The following is a 20,459-nucleotide window of genomic DNA, read 5'->3' as shown; positions in this document are numbered from 1 at the left end:
CTGTAACGTGGCCGAAGGTATGATCACGAAATCTTCGGACGGATTGTTAGGAAGTCACAAGCAGACGGGAATTATAGCCACTTTCAAACCAAGTTCCGAGTTCATGGAACCGATCATCTACACACTCTCTTCGCCGATCTATTTTCCAGTATGTCGCAACCGCATAGACGACATAGAGTTGGTGGTGACGAACGAGAAAGGAGAGGTGGTGGATTTCGCAGGTGCCACTACGACGGCCATCGTGGAGATCAACGTATAATAAATAACCATACATGTAAAATGGAGCAAATCGAAAGTTACGAATTGCAATCTTTCCCTCCCAACCGTCGCACGTTCGCCAATCTGAACGAAGCGAACAGGGAGATCGAATACGACGTGGACGTAGGCGACGGGTTCGTTCATCCTCACAGAGCGGACCTCTACCTTCAATTCGACGTGGTGAAGAAGGAAAGCGGAGACGCGTTTCCCGCAGCAGCAAACTTGATACTCGTGGACAACTTCGTGCATCACCTGTTCTCGCAGGTGGAGGTGAGGAAACACAACACCGTCATCGACAGAATAGACTATCCAGGCATCACGTCGACGGCAGTGGGAACGTTGAAATTATCCAAAACGGACGCAGCGTACTATCAAGCGGGAGGATTCGAAGCCGGGACCAAAATATCGACGAGAAGTCACACGGTGCTCTTTCCCATGCGTCTGCTGCCGGGTTTCTTCTCCGACTACAAGGAGATCATGTGGAAGGGAGGACTGCGCGTTACGTTTCGAAGAGCGGCCAACGACAACGACGCACTAATGCGATACGCTACTTTGGGTCCGGACGGCACCACGCCGATAGCCAACACTCTACCCGAAGCAGCCAAGTGCGTCATCCGGAGCATGGAATTGAGAATGCCGGTGGTGGAATACGAAACGAACTACGCCCTCAAGTACAAAGCGGAGATCTTGAAAAGTCCGCAGGTGCCGATTCACTTTCACGGTTACCAGTGCGTGCAGAAGATGGCGTCGGGAAGTCACATGGAATTCGACGTGACGACGCAGTTCAACAACATACAGTTCGACATGCCAGATTTCGTCGTAGTGCTCTTTCAGACCGGGAGGGACAAGAATCAGGAAAAAGATTCCAGCAAGTTCGACGACTGCAAGATCAAGAACGTTTATCTGAAGAACGGTAGGAACGAAGTGTTCCCGCGCGAGAATTACAACCTCGACGTGACCAAAAACGATTACCTCAAACTTTACGAAGCGTTCTCGGCTTACAAACGCGTGACCGAGGGAAGCGTGGACATGTACTACACGCCCAGCGAGTTCAAAGCACGGAGACCTATGACCGTCATCAACACATCTAAGAGAAAGAAGGTTGTGGTCAACGATCGAACCAACATCAAGGTCGTCTGCGAGTTCCACGATGCCTTGCCCGAGGATACCCTATGCAGCGTCATCCTGATAGCAGAGAAGTCCTTCGCCTACGACGTGAAGAACGAGAGGGTCACAGAGCAGTTTTAACAAGTTTTTTAACATCTTTTCTTGCACAATAAGAAATTTTTGTACTAGCACAATCAGTTACAATGGCACAATACGAATTTCACTAGTTCAGATCAGTTACAAATGTCAATTTCATTAGTTATCAGTTACAATATCTTTTTTGCACTATAGCACGAGACAATCAGAAAATTTGCACAAAAAAATTTGTTGTTGTTTTTACACGTGAAAATTAACAATAAAATTTCTTTTTTTATCGTTTCAGATGCTGTCGAAACATCAAAAACACATACACACACACTAGAAAAAAAAAAGCATGCAACTTTATTTGTAACACACACATACATTCTCCATCTTCATCAAGAAAATATTATAATAAACATAATTATTTTTATCTATATCTCACAATAAAACTCTATATCCAAAAATATCACAACATCAAATAACACTAGAGTCGTTAGTACACGTTGCATGCATTACGGAGGTCCTCTGTAGAGTTTCATGGAAGTTTGGGGGAAAAAAAACGCGTAAAACTCTACAAAGGCATGACTTTGTTAGCCGTGGCCATTAGAACTGTGTTGGGCACCACGCACCCTGGCGAGGTTATAGGGGCCAGGAATCCTAAAAACAACAATTATTATTTTGTTTGTTTGTTTGTGTTACAATACATATGTGCGTGCGCGTGCGTGTGGCACATCGTTCCCCCGAGAGAGGTTTACAAAGGTCACGATATACGGAGTTGGAAAATTACGATATGGCGCATTCGCTCACCACTGTTGCCAGCCATAAATCTCTCTCTCTCTCTCTCTCTCTCTCTTCATCTTACACCAACGTTGGCATCTCTATTTTTTTTTTAGTTGTAAGTAAATTGCCAACACACTCTAGTTAATAATGCTACATATTATACGCACACACATACTATATTACCATCCACCCATCTCTCTCTCTTTTACGGCAGTGCCGGCTCTCCTTGCCCAGTGTGTGCAGGTTGGCAAAAATTGCTTTATGCGCTGTAAGGCAAGCCTCAAGCAAAGTTGCCAGCTCCTTGCTTTAGGTTAGGTTAGACCAAAAAAAAAATCTTGGTGATTTTTTTTCGAGTGAGAAGTTGGCAACGTTGATCTCCACTTGAGGGCGGTCAACCGGGTTGATTGCACAAGCAAAATTGCCAGCTCCTTGCTTTAGGTTAGGTTAGAGCAAAAAAAATCTTGGTGATTTTTTTTTCGAGTGAGGAGTTGGCAAAACCAATCTCCACTTGAGGGCGGTCAACCGGGTTGATTGCACAAGCAAAGTTGCCAGCTCCTTGCTTTAGGTTAGGTTAGAGCAAAAAAAGCTGTGGGTAAGCTGTCGGTTGTTTAACTCTTCCCTTTCTCTTTTTTTTCTTGTAAAAGGCTATGGCAAAAATACCAGTGGGTTGGCAACCTTGCTTTATGCACTGTAAGGCAAGCCTCAAGCAAGGTTGCCAGCTCCTTGCTTTAGGTTAGGTTAGACCCCCAAAAAAAAAACCTTGGTGATTTTTTCGAGTGAGGAGTTGGCAACACTGCGAGAAAATACCTCAAGCAAGGTTGCCAGCTCCTTGCTTTAGGTTATCTTAGACCCAAAAACAAAAACCTTGGTGATTTTTTCGAGTGAGGAGTTGGCAACACTGCGAGCCTCACCGAGCCTCATTTTCTGACGTTGAACCGGTCCACCTGCACTACTAGTTATCTTGGAAACGGTGAGACTTAGGAAAAATCTGTTTGCGGATTCGTCATGTACGCCTATATGTAAGTAAAATATGAATAGAACCTATGCTTGGAAATCCAAAATGGCAACCGGAAGTGGGGTTATCTTTGAAACGGTAAGACTTAGAAAAAATCTGTTTGCGGATTCGTCACGTACGCTTATATGTAAGTAAAATATGAATAGAACCTATGTTCGGAAATCCAAAATGGCGACCGGAAGTGGGGTTATCTTGGAAACGGTAAGACTTAGGAAAAATCTGTTTGGTGATTCATCAGGTACACCTATACGTGAGAAAAAGTATGAATAGAAGCTATGATCGGAAATCCAAAATAGCAACCGGAAGTGGGGTTATCTTGGAAACGGTAAGACTTAGGAAAAATCTGTTTGCGGATTCATCACGTACGCCTATATGTGAGAAAAAGTATGAATAGAACCTATGTTCGGAAATCCAAAATGGCGACCGGAAGTGGGGTTAGGGGCCAGGAATCTTAAAAAAATATTATTTGTTTGTTTGTTTGCGTCACAATATAGGCGTGCACGCGCGTGTGTGTGGCACATCGTTCCCGAGAGAGAGGTTTACAAAGGTCACGATATACAAACATTTGACCGGGGCTTGGAAAATTACGATAAGGTGCATTCATCCTTCAAGAATAAGAAACTGCATTATTTACTCATCACGTTGTGTCAGCGCAATAAATGAGGCGCTGAACATAGAGAGAAAATGAGAGTTTTTGAGGTTTGGTGAACCTCAATTAATAAAAATAAGTTTTTGAGGTTTTGGTGAGCTCCAAATAATCAAAGTGAGTTTTTGATGTTTTGGTGCTTCTTTCTACGCTGTGAAACATCGTCAGCGCAATAAATAAGGCGCGGAACGTGGAGAGAAATTGAGTTTTTGAGGTTTGGCGAGCCCCACCGAGCCTCATTTTCTGACGTTGAACCCGGCCACCTGCACTACTCATTTACCACTTTAATTTTCTTCCGAATTCTTTACTGCTTTCATTTGAAATTTTTGATTTTCTCAAAATTTAGGGAAGAGTTGTAGTCCCATTGTCCCCACTCCCCACCGCGTGCCCTGAATGAAAGCTTGAGTTGTTTATACGACCCCTCGCTCATTCACGTCTCTTCACTTCTGGTCTGTACAGGGTGTCACAAATGTATCTTTCAGTTAGGTAGCAAAAATCGTATGTGCTTTCCTTCTTATTCATTCATATAAAGGGTTAAATAAGTAGTTCTAAAATTGGTTAAGAAGTTCAATTGTTTCTTTAAATAATTTTTACCTTCTTATTATTTCAAAGCTTGCTTTATAAACAAATCGACTAATCATGACTGGATCTACAGTTTAAAGTGGGATCTGAATATGTCTCCACCGGGTATCGAATTCGGTACCCCCGATTACAAAGCGACGACGTTATCCCCCTCCCCTTTCCGTTCTTACGCCTCTGGCTGTCAGATTTCTCAACTCTTTTTCAAAAGTATCAGAACAGAATTTGACTTCTGCTGTTTTGGACATGTGCCAATGTAATGAAGATGACTTTTTGATCCTATGTTGACGACAGATAAATCTCGTGTGAAACTTCTGCAAAGAACGATATGCGGCATGTATGGGCGTAACTAAGAATTTATTTTATGTGGAGAAGGGGGTGGGGGTGGGAGAATTGATGGATTCCAGAAACCGGCAAGTTGAAAATGAACACCGTAATTGAGTCTCTTGGTAAGTCAGGGTGATATTACAATCAATACCTACCGGCGGCAGAAACTGATTTCAGATAAAAATAGCACATTTGCGACGTGCCGTGAAGTCATATAGGAGGGGTGTGTGGAGGTAAGTCGCAAAATCTCAGTCATTTGAGGATGTAATCAACACCATGCTCCAGCCGCCTTTAGCTCTCAGGATTATCCATAGGTACTAATTTATTAGAGCCTAGGTGGACCCAGAGCGTCTTCATGCAGGAAATTGCTGAAAAAATCCCCACCTAAAATCACCCACCACGTCAATCGAACCCCGGTCGACAAAGATAAAACATTGTAGGCTATTATTATCTTAAAGCAACGTAAACAGTATCAATGTCCTATCTGTCCGTTCATGGAACGTATCTTTAGCCTTTGAAATTATAGGAAAACTTTGGTACAAAAACTGAAAATATTACACAATGTGAAATTCCGTGAACTGAAAAGAATGCTACGTTGTAGCTTAATGGGGAATTATATCTCGATCTTTATGTTTGTCAATTGAAATTTTAAAAAAACGACAGACATAATCGGGGCCCTTGTGACCTATCGAAATATCAGAAAAAAATCAAGGTTGAAATATAAAATTTTGTTTACTGAATTACCATAAAGATCAATTTGATGAAACATTAATTAACTCCATTGAAGTATTTAGGGAAGTATGGAAATTACAAATATAAAATTTGATATACTCGAGAACGTAGCAAATTCTAATTTATTGTGAGGTTATTTATCCTCGTTAGCTAGTTCTCGAAGTTCAAGACCAGACCGAGACCAAGGAAGATAAATGGAGACGAGACTGAGAACAGCAGAATGCTGAGAGACTCCGGTAATGAGATTTAACATCTGAGTGAGAAGTAGCAGCAGGCTACATACCAAACGGGCAATGAACATTTTACCACAATCTGCACACACACACACACACACCGTCACACACCACACACACACACACACACACACACACACACATGCTTAACCACTATCCACCAGCCTAGATACAACATTCATTGCAAATGAAACGACAAAGACCCCCGACACGACAGGACACACGCTATTCAAAAACAAGTTGAAGCTGGATTTTCTCTGTGACAGTGATATGCCCCATGAAACAATATTCATGCAATCTCTTACCTATTCCAGTTAGATCTATAATGGGGATCTCCCCCTTTGACAGCATGCTTTCCATGATTTCTGAAAATCTACAGCACAGAGCGAACGAACCTTGAAGGAGCAAGATATGAAATCAAGAAGCTCAAAAAACTTCACCACAGAAACAAGAAGTGCGTCATAAGATACTGCGTATTGAATATAGCAATTTAATGTTGCCAGATTTTTTTTTATTATTTTCATTTTTTGTACTGATTACGAAAGTTTAATTATTTCATCCTTATCGTAATAACGAAGAGCAAAGTGTATGAGGTCGGTGTCAAAGACCAACAGCTGTCAACAGATGTTCTCAAATGAAATTCACGATTGCACCGTCCTCAGCCTCAGCCTCCAGGAGCCTTGCGAGGCTGAGGCCGTGTGAGGCCGAGGCCGAGGCCGAGTTGGAGTTCGGAGGCTGAGGCTGTGCGAGGCCGGAGACCGACCTTGAGCTTGGAGGCTGAGGCCGTGTGAGGCCGAGTTGGAGGTTGGAGGCTGAGGCCGTGTGAGGGCGGAGGCCGAGTTGGAGGTCGGAGGCTGAGGCCCTTTGAAGCTGGAGGCTGAGTTGGAGGTCGGAGGCTGAGATCGTGTGAGGTCGAAATCAAATGGCTATCTCTGCTTGAGAGTAGCGTCGCAAAACACAACATATTGAAACCGTACTACGTATTCAAATGAATTGCATTCTTGGGAATACTGTGTGCGCGCGCTTTATATGCGATATAGGAGTGGTGTATTGGTGGTATTGTTATCTAACTTAAACACTAAAATATATATAAATAATTTACTTTGTTCTTCGGAAATATTTCGAAACATGTTTGAACGTGTAAAGCAAGCAATATTATTCTCGCAGTTCGAGATAAACAAAAATAAATTCGAGATCACTCATCCTCGAAATCAAACCTGAATTCGCCTGATTTTAGAACTGCTGTTCCTTTCTGGATGAAATAAATTAAGAGGAGTATTTGAAATTTTCATAGCAGAGAAAACTTTCCGAAAAATTCCCGTAGCAAGTGCAATTCTAAGCTGTTTTGGGGAAAGCACTTAAGTCAAAAAATCCAATTTTACAGCTGAGAGTTTCATATTGTTTATTCTTTTAATAGCAAACAGTACAGACATGATGTATACGTTGGGTCATCAGTGTATAGAATATTTATACATTCCCAATATAAAATTACACTCATAATATTTTCTTTAATTGATTCAGTGTGACTTAAATGAAGGCAAAAGAAAATCACAGTTTGTAACTTACGTGCCTTTTCCCGAACACCTTAGAATTAATCACGGACAAGAATCAATTTGACACAAATAGATTACATGGGATCCCAGATGGCGTAATGGTAACGCAGTCGGCTTATAATCAATAGTTCCCGGGTTCAAAGTTGTCTCCTTTTTGCCTCCACGAATATCGAACCCGGGATTCATTGATTATAAGGAGCAGCGTCACCACTAAGTCATCGGGTCCGATCCTCGATAGAGGCAAATTGTGTAACGATTCGAATACAATTTTAAACTTGAGGTCAATTTCCCATCACTTACATAAATATAAAGTGGGCTCAAACCGTAGTTCAAAATATAGTCGGTAATTTAAATCTAGATGTGGAACCGTGACGTGGCTCACACGCTCAGTCCAAGTTTCGAAGCAAGTAAATTGCTCTTCGATATTTCCTGTTGTTCACAGTTGCGACCCCAATTTCGACAAATGTGTTTTGTTCATGGGGGACCCATTTACTATATCCTGGACGATCTGCGTTATATTTGTACCAATTCTTCAGAAACCTTGATAACAGCAAGTAGTGCAGGTGGACCGGTTCAACGTCAGAAAATGGGGCTCGGTGGGGCTCGCAGTGTTGCCAGCTCCTCACTCGAAAAAATCACCAAGGCTTTTGTTTTTGGGTCTAACCTAACCTAAAGCAAGGAGCTGGCAACCTTGCTTGAGGTATTTTCTCGCAGTGTTGCCAACTCCTCACTCGAAAAAATCACCAAGGTTTTTTTTTGGGTCTAACCTAACCTAAAGCAAGGAGCTGGCAACCTTGCTTGAGGCTTGCCTTACAGTGCATAAAGCAAGGTTGCCAACCCACTGGTACTTTTGCCATAGCCTTTTACAAGAAAAAAAAAGAGAAAGGGAAGAGTTAAACAACAGACAGCTTACCCACAGCCTTTTTTGCTCTAACCTAACCTAAAGCAAGGAGCTGGCAACTTTGCTTGTGCAATCAACCCGGTTGACCGCCCTCAAGTGGAGATTAGTGTTGCCAACTCCTCACTCGAAAAAAAAAATCACCAAGATTTTTTTTGCTCTAACCTAACCTAAAGCAAGGAGCTGGCAATTTTGCTTGTGCAATCAACCCGGTTGACCGCCCTCAAGTGGAGATTAGTGTTGCCAACTCCTCACTCGAAAAAAATCACCAAGATTTTTTTTTGGTCTAACCTAAAGCAAGGAGCTGGCAACTTTGCTTGAGGCTTGCCTTACAGCGCATAAAGCAATTTTTGCCAACCTGCACACACTGGGCAAGGAGAGCCGGCACTGCTGTAAAAGAGAGAGAGATGGGTGGATGGCAACGCAGTATGTGTGTGCGTGTGTGTGTATAATATGTAGCATTATTAACTAGAGTGTGTTGGCAATTTACTTACAACTAAAAAAAAATAGAGATGCCAACGTTGGTGTAAGATGAAGAGAGAGAGAGAGAGACCCATGGCTGGCAACAGTAACGAGCGAATGCGCCATATCGTAATTTTCCAACTCCGTATATCGTGACCTTTGTAAACCTCTCTCGGGGGAACGATGTGCCACACACACGCGCGTACACACCTGTATTGTGACGCAAGCAAACAAACAAAATAATAATTGTTGTTTTTTAGGATACCTGGCCCCTATAACCTCGCGAGGGTGCGTGGTGCCCAACACAGTTCTAATGGCCACGGCTAACAAAGTCATGCCTTTGTAGAGTTTCACGCGTTTTTTTTTTCTCAGACTTCTATGAAACCCTACAGAGGACCTCCGTAATGCATGCAACGTGTACTAACGACTCTAGTGTTATTTGATGTTGTGATATTTTTGGATATAGAGTTTTATTGTGAGATATAGATAAAAATAATTATGTTTATTATAATATTTTCTTGATGAAGATGGAGAATGTATGTGTGTGTTACAAATAAAGTTGCATGCTTTTTTTTTCTAGTGTGTGTGTATGTGTTTTTGATGTTTCGACAGCATCTGAAACGATAAAAAAAGAAATTTTATTGTTAATTTTCACGTGTAACAACAACAACAAATTTTTTTGTGCAAATTTTCTGATTGTCTCGTGCTATAGTGCAAAAAAGATATTGTAACTGATAACTAATGAAATTGACATTTGTAACTGATCTGAACTAGTGAAATTCGTATTGTCCCATTGTAACTGATTGTGCTAGTGCAGAAAATTTCTTATTGTGCAAGAAAAGATGTTAAAAAACTTGTTAAAACTGCTCTGTGACCCTCTCGTTCTTCACGTCGTAGGCGAAGGACTTCTCTGCAATCAGGATGACACTGCATAGGGTATCGGCAGGCAAGGTATCGTGGAACTCGCAGACGACCTTGATGTTGGTGCGATCGTTGACTACCACCTGCTTCCTTTTTGTGGTGTTGATGACGAACATCGGCCTGCGGATTTTGAATTCGCTGGGGGTGTAGTACATGTCCACACTTCCCTCGGTCACGCGTTTGTAAGCCGTGTAAGCTTCGTAAAGTTTGAGGTAATCATCTTTGGTTATGTCCAGGTTGTAATTTTCGCGCGGGAACACTTCGTTGCGTCCATTCTTGAGATAAACGTTCTTGATCTTGCAGTCGTCGAATTTGCTGGAATCCTTTTCCTGATTGTTGTCCCTCCCGGTCTGAAAGAGCACTACGACGAAATCTGGCATGTCGAACTGTATGTTGTTGAACTGCGTCGTCACGTCGAATTCCATGTGACTCCCCGACGCCATCTTCTGCACGCACTGGTAACCGTGAAAGTGAATCGGCACCTGCGGACTTTTCAAGATCTCCGCTTTGTACTTGAGGGCGTAGTTCGTTTCGTATTCCACCACCGGCATTCTCAATTCCATGCTCCAGATGACGCACTTGGCTGCTTCGGGTAAAGTGTTGGCTATCGGCGTGCCGTCGGCGTTTAAGTTGGTGTATCGCATCAGTGCGTCGTTGTCGTTGGCCGCTCTTCGAAAGGTGACGCGCAGTCTCCCCTTCCACATGATCTCCTTGTAGTCCGAGAAGAAACCCGGCAGCAGACGCATGGGAAAGAGCACCGTGTGACTTCTCGTCGATATTTTGGTCCCCGCTTCGAATCCCCCGGCCTGGTAGTACGCTGCGTCCGTTTTGGATAATTTCAACGTTTTAAATTTTTTTACAGGGTTTATTAAAGCACATATTTGAGGAAAACAACGCCACCCATATATAAATAAACTCCTCAAACTAACACTAATTAGAATTAGCCTACAAAATTTTTCTCGTAAGACATTTTTTTTTGTAAACACTCTACCACCAACAGATCACATATAAATAAACATACCCCCCAAAAAAATGCGCTCCATGAAAAGTTGTCCTGTGTGCAAGAAAACCAAATCAAGCAAACATTTTGCAAGACATTGTCGTACCTGCGTGCCAGGCAAGCATTTGGCTGCCACTGAACTATGTTCCGGATGCAATATACAGATCACAATTGCGTATGTCAAGGAGCATAAGCTTAATTGTCTAAGCAAAAATACATCTGGGGCCCAGCCTTCGACCTCCACCAAAAGGAAGGCAGAAGCAGCCTCCATCAATGCACCACCCACGAAACGCGTCAAGCCTGTGGCGAAAGCGAACCAGACTGCTTTCGAGCGGTTGTTAGAGGACTTTGTCATCACTTCGGAGGGCTCATGCGACGTACGTAGCTTTTTGGAGAACGTGCAAGCCAAAATTATTTCCATCCTCGGCGATGCGCTTGCAACGCACTCCACCAAATTCTACGCATCGCTACGTTGCCAGTACAAGAAGCCGTCTGACGAAATTTACAGCTTCTGCCACAACACCAAGGCGAAGACGCTGCATCTGGCGGATGTCGACAACCTCGAGGTCATCTACAACCAGTTTGCCGATGAGCTGGTGGCAAAACAGGAGGAACATCAAGCTAAAGGCTCGGGGGGTTCGCTGTGTGGCGAGCCTCACGAACTGTGCGTCAAACTTTGTAAGTTCGTGCCTCTCTCCGCCTCCAGCTACGTCCCCTTACCACCTACCATTGTGGCAAAGATGGCCGTCCTGAACATTCAGAACAATGACGCCAAGTGCTTCGTATGGTGTGTTCTGGCAGCGTTGCACCCAGTTGAGCCAAAAAATAATCCAAAACGTGTTAACCACTACCGACCCTACGAGGCAGAGCTGGAAGATGCGATGGCTGGGATCGACTATCCCGTAGAGGTCCCGGACATTCGAAAGTTTGAGGTTCGTGCGCGGTTGGCTATCAACATTTACGGTCTCACTGACGAAAATGCGGTGTACCCCATCAGGGTGAGCGACGTAAATGTTGATGGTGCGCAGGAAATTCACCTTCTGCTCATCAAGGACGAGACCAATCACCACTACACCCTCATCCGTTCCCTCTCTAGACTTGTTTCGAGCCAGCGGAGCAGTGATAGTCACCACGTCGAGGTGTGTCGAAGGTGCTTGTCAACTTTTGATAATCGAGAACAGCAGGACTACCAGCGCATCAGAGGTCCCAACATCGCTGCAGAGAAGCTCGCCAGCCACAAGATCTACTGCAATGCCAACGAGCCGGGTGTGGCAGTCTTACCCAAACCTGGCACCGTGGAGCGTTTCCACATGCACGGTGCCATGGTAGAACATCCCGCTATCATCATCGCGGATTTCGAGGCCTTCCTCAAACCCCTGTCCACTTGCGATCCAGATCCCGAAGTTTCCTCCACCACCCCTTACCAACTCCACGAGGCTTCGAGTTATGCATACGTTGTGGTGCGACGAGACCAGCACATTGCCCCCGAGCCCTACGTGTACCGTGGTCCCGACGCAGCCAAACACTTCCTCGAGAGGATGGTTGTCGAGGCCAACGAGATAGGGAAGGTACTGTTGGCCCCCAAGTCTATGCTCCCACTATCCCCCGACGATCAACGTAGACACGACGAGGCCATCGCTTGCCCTGTCTGCGTCAAGGAGTACACCACCAACAACCGTAAAGTCCAACACCATGATTATTTTAACGGTAGGTATGTTGGTCCATGGTGCAACGGATGCAACCTCATGGCTCGGGACCCGCGCTTCATCCCTGTGTTTTTTTCATAATGGCTCGGGATACGACTTCCACCATCTGGTGCCTCACTTTGGGTACGACGACATGCGAATCAACGTCCTGGCGCAGAACGAGGAGCGTTACATTAGCTTGAGCAAGTGGGTGCGAATCTCAGGATCACACTCTACCGTCGAGCTTCGCTTCCTCGACTCTCTGAGGTTCCTCCCGGCCAGCCTCGATGCTCTCGCAGGGAAGCTTAGCGACGAGCAAATGCTCATCACCTCCGCGAACTTTCCGAACTTGGACGCAGGTCTCTTCAGGCGTAAGGGTGTCTACCCCTACGAATACATCACAGACCCTTCCAAGTTCGCAGAGACGTCGCTACCTCCTCGAGCAAACTTCTATAGCAAGCTGCGAGGCTCGAACATCACCGACGAGGAATATCACCACGCCCAGTCCATGTGGCGCGAGCTGGGCTGTCGAACTCTCGGGGACTACCACGACGCCTACCTCAGACTTGATGTGACGCTCCTCGCCGACGTGTTCCAGACGTTCCGTGCAACTGCGAAGACCATCTACAAGCTGGACCCTGCATACTTCTACAGTCTCCCCGGACTGGCATGGTCGGCCATGTTTCTGGTGACGAAGATCGAGCTGGAGCTTCTTTCGGACGTGAACATGATGCTGTTTGTGGAACGTGCCGTGCGGGGTGGAATGGTCCAGGTGTCGCAGCGACACTCGCACGCCAACAATCACCACATGTCCACCGGTTACGACCCCTCACAACCGTCCAGCTACATCATGTACACGGACGTCAATAACCTCTACGGACACTCCATGATGCAGCCACTCCCCTTTAGAGGCTTCGAGTGGGCTGACCCTTCCAACTTCGACGTCGAAAACTTCGACGATTCGGAACATGGGTTCTTCGCCGAGGTGGACCTTGAGTTCTCCGAGAAGCTGCAGGATTTGTTCTGCGATCTTCCCCCTGCACCCGAGTTCAAGTGTCCACCCGATTCCAACCAGAAGAAGCTCGTCATGGATTTCGAGTCCAAAGAGCGTTATGTCCTGCACTACCAAAACCTCCGGTGGTTGATGAAGCAAGGGGTTACCGTCCGCACAGTACATCGAGTTTTGATGTTCGAGCATTCTCCATGGTTGAAGCCATACATCGAACTCAACACCGAACATCGCACAGTCGCCACTTCTGATTTCGATCGCGATTTCTTCAAGTTAATGAATAATGCGGTGTTTGGCAAAACTATGGAGAATGTACGGAATCGCATGGACATAAAATTGGTAACGAGGAAAGCACAATGTCGCAGGCTCGTAGCAAACCCATTATTTAAATCGAGGACCATTTATAATGAGCAGCTTGCTCTGGTGCATATGAGGAAGAGTGAGGTGAGGCTCGACAAGCCAATTTATGTTGGTGCCTCAGTATTAGACCTGAGCAAGCTGCACATGTTCGAGACGTACTACGACATATTACGTCCACATTATAGCCACAACATCTCGCTTCTCTACACGGACACGGACAGCTTGGTGTACCACGTCCACTCAGCCGATGCATACAGGGATATAGTCACGGCACCAGCTTTGGTTAACCTCTTCGACACCTCGGGCTATCCCCAGCCGAACCAGTACGGCATCCTGCACCGAAACAAAAAAGTACCTGGCAAACTCAAAGACGAGAAGGACGGTGATGTAATTCTCGAGTTTGCAGGTCTTCGTGCCAAGGCCTATGCCATCAAAGCCGAGGGCAGCGTTACCAAGAAGGCCAAGGGTGTCGGCAGACAGGTGGTTCGGGAGCATCTCGCATTCGAGGACTTTGTCGATTGCCTCAAGACCAGGTCGTCGGTTCTAAGAGAAGAACAGCGCATCCAGAGCGTCGACCATGTGTTGACCACAAACAAAGTTAGAAAAATTGCGCTGGATCCCAACGACGACAAGAGGTGCGTCCTCGAGTGTGGTATTCACACATTGCCGTGGGGGTACTATCGCTTAGCAGAAAGCAAAACCTGCAACATATGTCCATCTTCAACAGAAGATTCATAAAGACAAAACAAAACAAAAAAAAAAAAAACACTTTGACTGTCATTACAAAAAACTTTGACTGTATTCTTAAATAACCAGCATGCCTATGAATTTGTTCGGTTTCAAAAAACAGATCATTATGGAAACCATACCAGATCATGAAGTCTTACCTTCCGTGTTACCTAAACTCAACGGTCTGTTGATCATTCACCTCAACAGTATTTGGACGAAACTGAATGACGATGTGGGCAAGATGTTTTATGTTTTTAATAACAATTTACATTTCTACGAAATTCCGATCGACGGGAAACTTCAAATCACTGTGAATCCGGAAAACGCAGGCGAAATCAAAATTTCTACCGGCAAGAACATTTTTCGAATCAAGCACGACAAGATGCTTTCTAGCATTACGTACGATGTGTCCGCAGGAGATTATCTTTACATGGAACTCCTCGGAGATTACGACAAACTTATTCCTCTTTTTGTAGAATTACGAATCGTCTATCCTATTATAAATAACCGTTAACCAAAAATGCCTAACGACATTTTCGGCAACACCAAGCGTGTAGACCACGCAGAAGAGATTCTCATGTTGGACATTCGAGTTAAGAAGTTGAGGACCGATTTGATCGCTTTGCAGGAAACCTTAAACAAAAGTTTAGAGTCGGAAATCGCTACGCTCCAAACGCAATGTCTCGACCCCATTCTGAAAATCGATTCCGAACTGAAAACGCTCATAAAAAATTATGTCGACGTACCTTCTTACGACAACGTTCAAAATATACAGTTGAGCGTGGATTCGCTTCAAAATGATTTGGCCAAATTACAGCAATTTCAATCGAAAAATGAAGATTTGGAAAAATTGAAACTCGAAATCGAAGAACGAACTTCCGCAATAGAAAAGAATTTCTCTGAACTTCAAACCGTGGTGAACGATATAGACGCAGAACGCTTGCATGTCGTTGTTTCCAAATTACAATAAGAATTCACCAGCACGTTGGAAGAAATTAAATCCAAGTTGCAGACTTTGGAAGATACAATGACGAACCTACCATCGTCGGACGAACTGCAGGTCATCGGTAAAAGCGTCGCGAACATAAAAATTCAATTGGAGGCCTATCAAGATTTCGAACACATTCAAACCACCATCGCTACGCTTCAGGCGTCCTTGGAATTGATCAACGAAGAAATTAAAAATATTCACGCTGAAGCGAGAGCGTTGACGAGCATTCAAGACACGTTGAGCACGGTTCAGCAGAAGATCGAATATTTAGAAAATTTGAACGTCGAAACGAATCTCGCTCATTTTCATCACGTACTGGACAACATACAGGGTGACTTGGAATCGTTACGGACGAGCGTGCCTTCGAGCGAAGATTTGGAAAAATTGAAAACGGCGGTGACGGCACTATCCGATTCGAACGACATCAAAAGTTCATTGAGCGATCTCGAGAGTAAAGTGGCCAATCTCCCCACCTCCAAAGAATTGCACGCTTTGAAAAGAAACATATCTCGAATGCTGAAACGACTAGAAACGGAAACGGCGAACGTGGAACAGATTCGAGACGAAATTAGTTCGCTGGTGTCGACGCTGCCCACTTCGCAGAGCGTCGCCGACCTTCACACGCAGTTTACAGAGATGCGAAGCATCGTGAACGATCTTACCGAGAAGAGCTCGAAATTGAATCAAGTCGAGAACCTTCAGAACATCGTCGTCAACATCAGAGATCAAGTTGGAGTGCTGGAATCCACGCAGGAATCGACGCTGGCCTCTTTCGGTGCCAAGTTGCAAGAACTCAACGAAAACTACAAGCAGTTGAACGTGGAAGTGAAAATCAAACCGTCGTTTTCTACCGTATCGGATACCATAGTCGAGCATTTGCTGCCCATCGAAAATAAACTCGGACAAGTTCACAGTAATCTGCTCGGCGTCGACACTAAATTCGCTAAACTGCATTTTCTGCAAGCCATCGAAATCAACAGCGTACCCAATCAACAGAGAATCTCCACGTTCGTCGAAGGTAACAAACTGTACATGTTGCATCCTTATCATCCGTACTACAAGTTTCTCCTCGATGGCACGATTCAGATAAACGAATTTTCGTACTGGTCTCACGGTAGAAAAGCTAGCGTTCCTACCATGACTTTGATATCGAATCGTGGTGTCCAGAAAGCAGGAAACATTCCTCTGGCACGTTGGAACGAAACGCGCAACATATATGAAATACACGAAGACGAAGATCTCACCATTTTCGACGTGAGTGCCGGCGATAAGCTGATCATTCAAAACACGAACGAAGTGCCACCCTCTTTGAATCCCATCACGCTTGTGCTTCTCTTGAAACGTAATCTCTAAAAAAATGTCTAGGCAAGCCATCGTCGAAGAATTGCATAAACCTGCACGCCGCAACTACGAACGTTTGGCTGTGGTAACCAAGGGCATCGACGACCTCTGGCAAAGTGACCTCGTGGAGATGAGTAGCGGCAATTTGAAAAACGTGCATAAATTGAACAAGGGCAACAAGTACCTTCTCACCGTCATAGACACGTTTTCGAAATTCGCATGGGCTCTACCTTTGAAGGCGAAAACGGGAACGTGCGTCACGGAAGCATTCAAATTAATTTTTCGCGAAAGCGGTGGCAGACGACCACGGTTTCTGCAAACGGACAACGGTAAAGAATTTTCCAACGCCGTATTCCAAAAATTTATTCAAAAACATGGCATTCGACATTATTCGAGCTTCAGTCACATCAAAGCCAGCATCGTGGAAAGATTCAATCGAACCTTGAAAACACACATGTGGAAACGATTCACGCTTCGGGGAAATTACAAATGGGTCGACATCCTGCCGGAACTCGTCGACACCTATAATGATACGGTACACAGAACGATAGGCATGAAGCCAGCTGACGTTACGAAATCTGACGAGCAGCGTTTAATTTCTACAGTTTACTGTCCAAAGTACACACCCACGACAAAAAAAGCTAGATACAAAATTGGAGACCAGGTGAGGATCAGCAAATTCAAACGCACCTTCGAGAAGGGATTCACAAAAAATTGGAGCACGGAACTTTTTACGGTGGTTCGAGTTCTACCCGGAAACCGACACACGTATATAATAAAAGATAGTAGCGGCGAGATTTTGAAAGGAAGATTTTACGAAGAGGAACTCTCTAAAACGAAACACCCCGACACGTACCTCATTGAGAAAGTATTGCGTAGGAAAGGTGACAAACTGTTTGTCAAATGGCTGGGACTTCCGGAAAAGAGTTGGATCGACGCGGACGAAGTGATCTTGTAAGTACGTGGAACGTGGTGAAGCGTCTACCGGATCCGGAAAGTCAAACGAGAAAAAAAAAGAACGGCGAGTTGCTTCCCGACAGCATCCGCTGTCTGATCGTAGGTCCTTCGGGGTGTGGGAAAACGACACTGCTCGTGGACAATTTTCTCCTCGCACCGAATTGGCTAGATTGGAAGAACAGGCACCTGTACGTGTTCTCGAAAAGTTTGGAGCAATCCAAATACCAGCAACTGATGAAAGTGTACGATGGTCTGGACATTGCAACGTTCGCTTCGGAAATAAAACCACTCGACGATTGTCGTGAAAATTCAGTTGTTGTGTTCGACGACGCCATCCTGGAAAATCAAAATGAAATTCGCAACTTTTTCACGCAAGGTCGTCACAAAGGAATGGATTGTTTTTACCTAGCTCAAACGTTTTCCAAAATTCCAAAACAGTTAGTACGCGACAACGCTAATTTCATATGTTTGTTTCGTCAAGATCACACCAACCTCAAGCACGCGTACGATGACTACGTAGGCGGAGACATGAACTACAATCAATTTTCGGAACGCTGCTGCTCTACTTGCTGGAACGGTGACGATTTCGGATTCGCGACGATCGACATGACGAGGAAACCCAACGACGGAAAATACAGAAACAAAATCAACGACTTTCTAAACGTTGCAACGTTGTGAGAAACGACGTATATAAATAACGTCATGACGAAACGAAAAATCGAAGACGAAAATCTCAAGCTTCGCGATTACCTCGCGAAACGCTTCAAAGGTTGGAAATCCGAGAATCGCGGATTCTACGAAGAGAAGAAACGTCAGGATCAACCCGTGATCGATGCCATCACCGGTCTAGGTAAAGAAATTAAAAGTGTCACGGAACAAAATAAAAATTTGATTAATGAACTCGTACCGCTCGCAGCTAAAAGTTACGCCGTACCCACGCCCATTTCAAGCATTCCTTCGACACCGTTCGAACTGAAGGATGCACCTGCACGACGTCGAGCCATTGGTAGCACGTCGTCTTCGGATAAAATCGAGTTGGGACCTTTGGCACGAGACTACCTGAGCACGGGGAAATTCGACAAGGATGAAGTGTTCGGATTGTATCCCAGCATGGAAACCAGCGAAGGCGGTGGTGTGGTGTGGAAGATTGGGAAATCGAAGGTGACCTTCGAAGGCAACGACATTAAAGTCAATTTAGGCGACAAGGATAGTTGGACCAGGTATCCGGGTACGGTGGGACTGTGGGAACTCGTCGCCAAAAAGCAGCCGAAAGATTACACCGACGAAGATTACCAGAGTTACAAGGAAATTCTGATCATGACGGATGCCTTGTACCAGAACAACGACGCCTCGCAGAATAGGGTGAAATCGAGCAGCGGCGAGAAGTACAGGAATCTCATCAAACCGATTTGGAACCAGGTCAAAACGGGCAGCGGCGTCAAACGCTACAACACGTTACCCAAAGAATTCGTTTGGGTGGACGACGTAAGAAAGCTCGTGGACCGATTGTTGGTGATAGCCGGCGAAGAGAATGCAGGCAACCGTAATTTCTACAACGAGAAGGTTGGCATCGTGGACATGATCAGCACGAAACTTTCCAACTTCATCGTGAACGACGACAAGGGCATAGGTTACCTGATCAAAATCATCAACACGCTGCCTCCGAAATTTTGGAACGTGGCCGAAGGAAAGGGACTCGTGAACGACATCATCAACAAGTTACCTTTCGAGATGCATCTACCTGGCTACCAGTACTGCGGACCGGGTACCAAACTCGAGAAAAGATTGGAGAGAGGAGACAAGGGTGTGAATCCGTTGGACGCGGCATGCAAAGATCACGACATCGCCTACAACACCACGCAGACGGATCTGGACGCACGTCACGAAGCAGACAGAAAGTTAGAGCACGCAGCTTTCGAAAGGTTCGTGAGCAGAGACGCATCGCTGGGTGAACGGGTCGCCGCACTAGGCACCACCATCGCCATGAACACGAAACAAAAATTGGGCTGGGGTATATAAATAACATAGAGTAAAAAATAATAATAATAACAACATGTCTCGCATAACTGATTTGCCGCACGAACTACTATCTAAAATATTCAAAAAAGTAGTTAACGGAGATGTTAATAAACTTGTGATCATAGCAAGAACAACGCCGGAATTTCACATCCCTTGTGAAATGGTTCTCAAGGACCATCTTCGGGAGATCAGCGGCCTGAGGTGCGGTGATCTCAACATTCTGCTTTCGGCTGCAGGGGAAAAATTGAACGAGAGGTTGGACGAACTGGAGGAGGCAAGGCAGGGAAGAAGATGGTACACAGTAGATTGGTACAAGTCTATGCAGGAGACGAAAGATATCATTACGCACATCATCGCGTTTTCCGAAGCACGGACTTTCTTCCTCTGTTAAAAAAATAATAATATATATACGTGTCAAAAAAACTTGATATATAAATAAATAATCTTCGGTATATATAAATAACACACATCGTGAAAAAACAATTAAATTTCTCTAACACTGAAATTTTTTTTGATATGACGACTGAAAAAATAAGTGATCTCCAAGCATTAAAACAAATGCTAAATTTGTCAGTCGAGTATGTAAAAATTCAGGAATTGGAAGTCGACAAACCTTACACGATAACTTCCGGTTCAATCGTTTCTACCCAGTATGGTCCCAAGGTACGCCTGTTGCTCAACGCACAATACAGTCTATTTTTACCAGATCGATACGCTAACATGTTATCCGACGAGAAGCTATCTATTTTAATCGAGAACAAAACTCGAATCGTGTA

General features: G+C 44.8%; 1 protein-coding gene across 3 annotated transcripts in view; it reads right to left on the bottom strand.

Annotated features, from left to right (window-relative positions):
* Nucleotides 1–6,199, bottom strand: part of LOC145982797 (uncharacterized) — a 68,047-nt gene extending 61,848 nt beyond the window's left edge. For 2 of the 3 annotated variants that reach the window (XM_083116164.1, XM_083116165.1), the window contains exon 1: nucleotides 6,064–6,193. In XM_083116164.1, the coding sequence (XP_082972290.1) occupies nucleotides 6,064–6,118 (55 nt within the window). In that variant the 5' untranslated portion in view covers nucleotides 6,119–6,193. Of the gene's footprint in view, nucleotides 1–6,063 lie in introns of all 3 variants that reach the window. The other variant, XM_083116166.1, reaches the window with a different exon arrangement.
* Nucleotides 6,200–20,459: the final 14,260 nt, after the last annotated feature.

The sequence above is a fragment of the Lepisma saccharinum genome, unplaced genomic scaffold, assembly GCF_977018435.1.
Source record: "Lepisma saccharinum unplaced genomic scaffold, izLepSacc3.1 HAP1_SCAFFOLD_424, whole genome shotgun sequence".
Taxonomy (NCBI): domain Eukaryota; kingdom Metazoa; phylum Arthropoda; class Insecta; order Zygentoma; family Lepismatidae; genus Lepisma; species Lepisma saccharinum.
Note: the sequence above shows the minus strand (reverse complement) of the source record. Positions and strands in the feature narration are given on the sequence as shown.